Below are 9,596 nucleotides of genomic sequence, written 5' to 3'. Positions count from 1 at the left end.
ATGCGTGAGCTGGAGGCTAAAAAAACTGTGAGCCGGCTCACACTAACTCAGTTTAGAGGGAACACGGCTCTGGAGACAAAAATGTGTGAGCTGGAGGCTGAAAAACTGTGAGCCGGCTCACACTCACTCATGTTAGAGGGAACACTGCTCTGGAGACAAAAAATGTGTGAGCTGGAGGCTAAAAAACCTGTGAGCCGGCTCACACTCACTCAGCTTAGAGGGAACAATGGGTCGGGGGTCTCTCTCTCTCCACCTCCCTTTCTCTTTCCCCCAGCCCACCCCGCCCCCCGCTTCTAAGAATGGCTTCTCTCTGTCTTGTTTCTTAGACGCCAGATGTCCGCTCCCGGAGTCGAGACTTCTACACCCTAAGCTCTTGAAGAAGACGAGGCACAGAGGGAGGAGAGGCGAGGAGAAAAGAAAAGAGGGGAGATCCGGAACTCGCCTCTTCGCCTCCCGCCTCCCCCTCGCCCCCGCCCGGGGGGGATTTTTGGCCATTTTCCCCCCGCCGCGCCCCAACTTTAGCATGATGTCGTATCTCAAGCAACCACCTTACGCCGTCAACGGGCTCAGCCTCACCACCTCCGGGATGGACCTGCTGCACCCGTCCGTCGGGTACCCGGGTAAGCGGAAACGGGGAGGCGGATCCAAGGGGGGGGGGGTTCCCCGGCTTTATCATAGAATCATAGCGAGCTGGAAGGGACCTCCAAGGGTCATCTAGTCCAACCCCCCTGCACAAAGCAGGACAGCCACAAATATCTCCCCCCACACTCCCAGTGACCCCTGCTCCAAGATGGCCAAAAAAAAAAAAACAACCCTCCAGGATCCTTGACCAAATTGGCCTGGAGAAAAATGGCTTCCTGGCCCCAAAGTTGGGAGTCGTGGTTAAGTGCGAGGACTCTAATCTGGGAGAACCGGGCTTGATTCCCCACTCCTCCACTTGCACCTGGCTGGATGACCTTGGGCAAGCCATAGTTCTGTCAGAGCTGTTCTCGAAAAAGGGCAGTTTCTGTCAGAGCTCTCTCAGCCCCGCCCACTCACAGGGTGCCTGTTGTGGGGAGGGGAAGGAGTTCGTAAGCCGCTCTGAGACACCTTTGGGTAGTGAAGGGCGGGGTATAAACCCAATCTCTTCTTCTTCTTCTTCAGAGTGGCAATCAGCATTTCCCTGGGCGTGTAAGAAAGGGCCACAAGAAGGTTTTTATAGAGGGGGGTCAAGTGGAAAGGGGCTACCCCGGGGTTTCTTCTCGCCTACTTTGATGTGTGTGAGGGGGGGCGTTAAGTCTCACTTTCACCTTCTTGGGGTGGGGGTCTTGGTTGTCCTCCCCCGATGATAGAGGGGGGGGGACTTGTGGGAAAAGAAAGGGGGGGTCGGACTGTCGGAGTACATCTCATTCCCCACCCCCACCCCCAATTCACCCCGCCTTTTCGCAAACCCACATAACTTTGGAACCGATTTAGAGTCCAGCGGCCCCTTTCAGGCCACCAGTGGTTTATTCAAGGTAGGAGCTTTCCTGTGCAAGGCACGCTTTTTCAAATACATTGGAATGGTAGGTAAGGTTCAGACGTATAGACGGGGAAATGACACGCCGTTCCAATGGATCTGAGGAAGGGTGCCTTGCAAAGGAAAGCTCCTACCTTGAATAAACCTTTGTCCATTTTAAAGGTGCCCCACGGGACTCTAAATGCGTTCTCCCGTTTCAGACCAACACCTGGATCTATCGACGTCACTTTGGTCATCCTGCTCACCAATGAGGGGGTAGCAAATTCTACTGTCATCAAAAGGACTTACTTCCGAGTATACGTTCCCTAGGCTCTGTGATCCGCCCTGAGCCCGCTTGCGGGGAGGGAAGACTAGAAAATAAATAAATCAATCAAATAAATAGTGGTTGGCCACCAGTGCTCCCTCTAAGCTGTGGAGTCTTGTGAGCGAAAATTCTACTCTGTGAGCTACTGGCATTAAAGTTGTGAGCCAGTGATTTGGCTGCTGCATACATCAGTGTGCTCTGGAGTGATCCTTCTTCCTGAGCGAAGGCAAACATGTGTGCGCCGGAGGCTAAAAAATGGTGAGCTGGCTCACACTGACTCAACTTAGAGGGAACATTGCCTGGCGAATCCCGGAGACTGTGCTTCAGACATCTGGGAGACAGGCCCGTAGCCAGGTTTTTGTAATTCGGGGGCGGCGGCTTTAAAAAAGACGTCACAACATAACAAATAAAAACAAAAATTTTAAAAACCCACTTTTGCAGTGTTTGCAGTCTGCTTGCCTACGCGGGAAGCGAGCTGCGCTTGGGGAAGGGGTGGTGGTGGGGAGTCCTCCAGGTGGCCCAACGAGTTGGGGGGCTTGGGGCCTGCATGGAAGTCCGGGGGCGTGGCGGGAAGTCAGAGGGGGCCAGGTCCCAGAGTGCCTCACTGTGGCTACCGGCCTGCTGGAAGATCTCGGGGGCGCCTGGTTGGTGAGGGAGGGGGGCTTATTTCGGGGCTGAACCTTTGTGCTGAGAAAGGTTGGGGTACCCCCACGAGTGAATTAGAGACACCACACACACACACACACACACACACACACACACCAATGTTCCCTGCAAGCTGCGGAGTCTCGTGAGCAAAAATTCTACTTGGTGAGCTGCTGGCATTAAAGTGGTGACTGAACGATTGGGCCCCTGCAGAAATGCATTTGCTCTGGAGCAGTGTTCCCTCTAAGCTGAGTTAGTGTGAGCTAGCTTACCATTTTTTAAGAACATAAGAGACGCCAATGTTGAATCAGGCCAAAGGCCCATCCAGGCCAACACTCTGTGTCACACAGTGGCCAGAAATACCAGATGCCACCAGGAGGTCCACCAGTGGGGCCACCAGTGGAGCCTCCGGCTCACACATTTTTGTCTTTGCTCAGGAAGGGATGGCTCCAGAGCTAACTGATTTATGCAGGTGCAAAATGGCTCGCTCACAACTTGAAGGCCAGTAGCTCACAAAGTAGAATTTTTGCTCACAGGACTCCACAGCTTAGAGGGAACATTGCTCTGGAGCCTTCCTCCCTGAGCTAAGACCCAAAAAAAATGCGTGAGCCAGAGGCTAAGAAAACAGTGAGCTGGCTCACACTAACTCAGCTTAGAGGGAACACTGCTCCCCCCAGACAAATACACACAGAGCTCTTTGAAGGGGGCCTCCGAATGCGTCTTTGAAGTCTGATCTTTAAAAAGAAGAGTTAAAACAAAGCACCGTGTGTGGGGCGGTGGGGGTTTCTCCCGAGTAAGCCCGGGTCCTTCTGGATCGCAGCCTTTACTCTTCCTGAGACCAGGGCCGGCTCACCCACTAGGCGAACTAGGCATTCGCCTAGAGCGCCGGGCCCTGGATGGAGCACCAAGCTGTGCCTCCCCCCTACTCCCCCCCTTTGGTGGCGGTGGTGGGGGAGGAGGCGGTGGTGGCAGCAGCAAAAGGGTGGCTGGCTCCAGAGGGCTCCAGGTCTCCAGGCCCCACCGGGAGGTTGGCATCTGCGCCATAAGGCAGCCTCGCCTAGGGCGCAGAAACACCTCGAGTTGGCCCTGCCAGAGAGCTTCGCTCTCTGGTACCCCCTCCAGCTCCCATCCCTGGTTGACCTGCCTGGTGGACCAACCCTGAGAAGAAAGCACAGATGGGTTTCAGGGGTGGGGGGGACCGGGCGGAGCGGTCCATCTCTGGCTTGCCCTGAGTCTGCCTGAATTGCTCCCTCCAGCCACCCCACGCAAGCAGCGGAGGGAGCGCACCACCTTCACCCGGGCCCAGCTCGACGTCTTGGAGGCCCTCTTTGCCAAGACCCGCTACCCGGACATCTTCATGCGGGAGGAGGTGGCTCTCAAGATCAACCTCCCGGAGTCCAGAGTCCAGGTAGGCAGAGAAGGGGGGTGGGTGGAGAGGTTGTTCCTGGATCCCTTTTCTTCCAGAGTGGTTGCTGCTGGTGGGAATGTGCCCTCAAGTCATGGCCAACTTATGGCAGCCCCAGGGACGTAGCCAGAAGATTTTGGGTGGTGGGGCATTGGGAAAACTGGGGGAGTGGGGAAGAGAGAGAGAGAGAGAGAGAGAGAGAGAGAGAGAGCCTGTTGGCAGGCAGGTGAAAAAGGGAAGGGTCTTTCCTTACCTGCTGGCACAGCTCCCACAGGTGGGGGGTTCTGGGGCGTCAGCCATGAGTGAGGGGGCACTGCCCCTAAATGCCCCGCTGTGGCTATGGGACTGGGTGGATCTACTATGAAACTAACAAAGCTGAAGTTTCAGGGCCCCTGATCCTGGAGGGGCCATGAAGCAACTTTCTTTTTAATGAGTGGATTTTTCAACATAATGGAGGGTTTTTTTTAAGTGTTTGTGATTAAAATAAGGCTATCTCAGTGGCAGAATTGTAAGCCAAGCGGTTGAAGTACTTAATATGGACCTTAGAATATGCTCTAACGCCCGTTTCGAATGGCCTCAGAATGTCCCTGTAATGGGTCAGATTTCAAATTTTTTTCTTGGAGGGCTTGTAGCACCCGAACCCCCAGCTGTAGGGACTCACTGAGCTCACCAGAATCGATTCACTGGTGTACCTCCTGATGGCCCCTGGGTTTTGTGTGACACAGAGTGTTGGACTGGATGGGCCATTGGCCTGATCCAACATGGCTTCCCTTATGTTCTTACGTCTGGGGCAGCGATGCTCTGTATTCTCGGTGCTTGGGGGCAGCAATGGGAGGGCTCCTGGACTGGATGGGCCTTTGGCCTGATCCAACATGGCTTCCCTTATGTTCTTACGTCTGGGGCAGCGATGCTCTGTATTCTCGGTGCTTGGGGGGCAGCAATAGGAGGGCTCCTGGAGTTCTCGCCCTGCTGGTGGACCTCCTGATGACCCCTGGGTTTTGGCCACTGTGTGACACAGAGTGTTGGACTGGATGGGCCATTGGCCTGATCCAGCATGACTTCTATTATGTTCTTATGTCTGGGGCAGTGATGCTCTGTCTTCTTGGTGCCTGGGGGGGGGCAACAGTGGGAGGGCTCCTGGAGTTCTCGCCCCACTGGTGGACCTCCTGATGGCCCCTGGGTTTCGGCCACTGTGTGACACAGAGTGTTGGACTGGATGGGCCATTGGCCTGATCCAGCATGGCTTCCCTTATGTTCTTATGTCTGGGGCAGCGATGCTCTGTATTCTCGGTGCTTGAAGGGCAACATTGGGAGGGCTTCTGGAGTTCTCGTCCTGTTGGTGGACCTCCTGATGGCCCCTGGGTTTTGGCCACTGTGCGACGCAGAGCGTTGGCCTGGATGGGCCACTGGCCTGATCAAACATGGCTACTCTTGCGTTCTTACAAATCATGGGAAACTTGTGAGCGGGGTGGGTGGGAGGGCAGCTCTGTGGTGTCGTTCACAAACTGCAAAGCCGTGATTAGAATCAGGGCAATCGCAACTGTGTTTTTCTGGGGCTATTTTCTAGTCAGGCTCCCAGAAGATGCAGTGGTTATAATTGTGGTGATCTGCCATGGAACAACCTCGCTAAAGAAGATAGCAGTTACCCGGACCTTGTTGCTGGTGGGAAGGGGCTCATTGTGTGGCCCATTCTCAAGGGCTCCACCCCACCACCCTGTCCTTCACCATTTGGCTTCAAGGTCCTGGCAAGGCTAGCAAGGCCCTTTGGACCTTTGTTGGATGTTGCCCCATTGTTGCTGGTCAAGAAAGGGCCCCCATACCTGTTCAATCTCCAGGGTCCCCAAAATGTCGGCCCACCACTGATCAAGAGACTTTCAGAGGTGGTTTGTCATAGCCTTCCTCTGCGTAGCAAATCCAGACGTCCTTGGTGTAGTGGTTAAGTGCGCCGACTCCAATCTGGGAGAGCCGGGTTTGATTCCCCACTCCTCCACTTGCACCTGGCTGGATGGCCTTGGGCAAGCCGTAGTTCTTTCAGAGCTGTTCTTGAAAAAGAGCAGTTTCTGTCAAGAGCTCTCTCAGCCCAACCTACCTCACAGGATGTCTGTTGTGGGGAGGGGAAGGGAAAGGAGTTTGTAAGCCGCTCTGAGACTCCTTTGGGTAGTGAAGGGCGGGGTATACATCCAATCTCCTCCTCCTCCTCATCTTCTTCTTCAGTTCGGTGTAGTGGTTAAGTGCACAGACTCTAATCTGGGAGAACCAGGTTTGATTCCCCACTCCTCCACTTGCACCTGCTGGATGACCTTGACCAAGCCATAGTTCTTTCAGAGCTGTTCTTGAAAAAGAGGAGTTTCTGTCAAGAGCTCTCTCAGCCCCACCTACCTCACAGGGTGTCTGTTGTGGGGAGGGGAAGGGAAAGGAGTTTGGAAGCTGCTCTGAGACGCCTTTGGGTAGTGATACATCCAATCTCCTCCTCCATCCAAACACAAACCAGGGCCAAACCCACTTAGCTTTCAAGCTCTGATGACATCAGGCTAACCTGGGTTATCTAGGTCAGCTTGCTTTGTGTTTAACCCTAGAAAACCCTTCATTCCCATACCTGGCCAGTTCTAAGGGAATCCAAAAGATGGGGGGGGGGTAACTTCAGAAATAAGATCCCTATTCAGGTGGGGGTGGGAGGTAAAGAGATGCCGGGAAGGGAAAGGGAAGATTCCCCAATAAAGGCGGAAAGACCCTGTGTCTCTCTTAAACTATTCATCACATTGTTATCATACAAGAGAAGAAGTCAGTCGAAAGGAGTGGACCACCTCTGGCCGCGGGTGGAGGATCTTCTGGATTGGTCCTCTCTGTTTAAAGAGTGTCGGGATATTTGTGAGCAGTGCTCCCTCCAAGCTGTGGAGTCTCGTGAGCAAAAATTCTGCTTTGTGAGCAACCGGCATGAAAGTTGTGAGTGAGCGATTTGGCTACGGCATAAATCAGTTTGCTCTGGAGCCCTCCTTCCTGCGTTAAGACAAAACTGTGTGAGCTGGAGGCTAAAAAAACTGAGCTAGCTCACACTGACTCAGCTTAGAGGGAACACTGTTTGTGAGTTGTCAACACTTCGGTCGTGATAGGGTTAAGCTGAGGTTGTGTGTAAACAGGATGTTACCTAGCTAAGCTGTAACCAATTAGAAGTAGAGAAAGTTTCCCAGGGTTCGAGTGGGTGGTGTTTCAGTAGAACTGACCGTTATCTTTAGTCTTGTCATTGGCCAATCAATATATTGGGTCGAAGATGTGCTTTTTGGGTCAGACGGGCAGTTGGTTTGATGTTTTCTGGCAGAATTTCCTGTCTTTGTTCTGAGAGTTGCGAGCAGAGAGAGAGGTACCGTCTTTAGCCTTTAACCGTGCAATGGTTCAGTTGTAGTTCTAGAAAACTAGAATGTATTTTCTTATCCTCCAAATGTATAACCTTCCCTTTCTAGATAAAGATTACTTTTACGTTAAAGCTCAAACATACACGGCATGGCTCTGATTTATTTCTTCACTTTGCTTAATTAACGCCGCAAAGATTCCCCATAGCTGCCCCCCTATGCAGAGAGTGCTTCTTTACAATAATTTTTTTAAATTATGAAGGGATGGTCAAAACTGGGAGTCCCCCCCACCAATGTTCCCTCTAAGCTCTGGAGTCTTGTGAGCAAAAATTCTACTTCATGAGCTGCTGGCATTACATTTGTGAGCGAGTGATCTGGCTACTGCATAAATCCGTTTGCTCTGGAGCCCTCCCTTCCTGAGCGGAGGCAAAAATGTGTGAGCCAGAGGCTAAAAAACTGTGAGCTAGCGCACACTAACTCAGCTTAGAGGGAACACTGCCCCCCACCTGCAGTCTACAATGATGAAGGCCGTTCTTCCATTGCCACACGTATAAATCAGGTGTTAGAAGAAGATTAGATAAATTCTTGGAGGATAGGTTACCCGTGGAGCCTCCAGATTCAAAAGCAGTGTATCTTAAATGCTGGGGACATCAAGCTGTTGGACGGCTAGTGTCTCTCTGCCCAGCTTTGCAGTAGTCCTGGAAGTGCCTCATTGGCAGCTGATAGAACCAGGATTTTGGAAGGGCTCTTGCTTTGATCAAGCGGCGTTCCTCTGATACTAACATTAATCATTGTGTGCCATTGAGTCGCAACCGACTCACGGTGAATCCAGGCCCGTGGGGGTTTCGAGGCAAGAGAGGAGCAGAGGTGGTTTTGCTGTTGCCTCCCATCGCATAGTAACCACCCTTCGCTTGATGGTCTCCCATCCAAGTACTGACCATCGCCACCCCTACTCAGCTTCCAAGCTCTGACACTATAAGAACATAAGAACATAAGAGATGCCAATGTTGGATCAGACCAAAGGCCCATCCAGTCCAACACTCTGTATCACACAGTGGCCAGAAATACCAGTGCCATCAGGAGGTCCACCAGTGGGGCCAGGACACTAGAAGCCCTCCCACTGTTGACCCCCCCAAGCACCAAGATGACAGAGCATCACTTGCCCCAGAGCCCCTATCTATACCTTGTGGCTAATAGCCACTGATGGACTCAGTCGAGTCTGACTCTTCGTGGCCTCCTGGACCAGATCACACCAGGCCTTCCTGTCTTCCGCTGTCCTCTGAAGTTGGCTCAACTTCATGTTCGTTGCATCTATGACACTGTCTAACCATCTCATCCTTTGCCGTCCCCGTCTTCTTTGGCCTTCAATCTTTCCCAGCATCAGGGTCTTCTCCAGTGAGTGCTCCCTTCTCATTGGGTGGCCAAAGTATTTGAGCTTCAGTTTCATTATCTGGCCTTCCAGGGAGCAGTCAGGGTTGATTTCTTTTAGGATTGACTGATTTGGTCTTCTTGCAGACCAAAGGACTCTCAAGAGTCTTCTCCAGCACCATAGTTCAAAAGAATCTATTCTTCAGCATAAAATAGGTTAAAATACAATACAATACAGTACAATACAACACAACCCAGGTGCACAAATGCAATACTATAAAATTTATGTAACAAACGGTGTACATGCAAAGTGCAGCTGAGTGCAGATGGCGATTGCTGTGTGGTGGTTCAGTGTAGCAAACCAGCATCCGTAGTCGTTCTTGGTGCGACTAACATGGGGGCTGCGATGGTTCCGTTTTTAAGCTTGTTCCTCAGTCGATCTGAGGAATGAGATCTGATGGGCAACAACAAACATGAACACACAAACATAAAAAAACATACATTTCGGGATTTAAATTAAATTTCATGATGTATCTGGTCGTTATCTCATACACAGACCAGCTAATTGTTTTACGCTTTTCACTAAATAGTCATAACCATGTCATATGCAAATGCTTGCCTTGGCCAGGCGGGATATAGATCGAAAGTAATAAATAAATAAATAGGAAATTTTTAATTCATTTCCTTTCAAATTGGTTGAATACCGGGAGACTTCAGTTAGTTCAATTGGTGAAAGATCTAAAAGTTCCATTCATATTTTCTTCCGGCCATATGTAGAATTTGGACCATGTATTCTCAAAAAGTACTCCATTTTGTCCTATCAAGACTGAAGTTAAATTCTTTATTCCTAAATATCTATATCTATATCTATAGCTATAGCTATAGCTATAGCTATAGCTATATCTATCTCTATAGCTATAGCTATAGCTATAGCTATAGCTATAGCTATAGCTATAGCTATAGCTATAGCTATAGCTATAGCTATAGCTATAGCTATAGCTATAGCTATAGCTATAGCTATAGCTATAG

At 51.1% G+C, this 9,596-nt stretch overlaps 1 protein-coding gene across 2 annotated transcripts in view; it reads left to right on the top strand.

Moving 5' to 3' along the window:
• Nucleotides 1-523: 523 nt before the first annotated feature.
• The window catches only part of OTX2 (orthodenticle homeobox 2), a 27,006-nt gene continuing 17,933 nt past the window's right edge, over nucleotides 524-9,596 (top strand). Inside the window, exons 1-3 of one of the 2 annotated variants that reach the window (XM_015407428.1) lie at nucleotides 524-624; nucleotides 870-881; nucleotides 3,681-3,855. In XM_015407428.1, the coding sequence (XP_015262914.1) occupies nucleotides 524-624; nucleotides 870-881; nucleotides 3,681-3,855 (288 nt within the window). The remainder of the gene's footprint in view (nucleotides 625-869; nucleotides 882-3,680; nucleotides 3,856-9,596) is intronic. The other variant, XM_015407429.1, reaches the window with a different exon arrangement.

Source organism: Gekko japonicus, unplaced genomic scaffold (assembly GCF_001447785.1).
Source record: "Gekko japonicus isolate JY-2015 unplaced genomic scaffold, Gekko_japonicus_V1.1 scaffold367, whole genome shotgun sequence".
Taxonomy (NCBI): domain Eukaryota; kingdom Metazoa; phylum Chordata; class Lepidosauria; order Squamata; family Gekkonidae; genus Gekko; species Gekko japonicus.
This window is presented reverse-complemented; position numbering and strand designations above follow the sequence as displayed.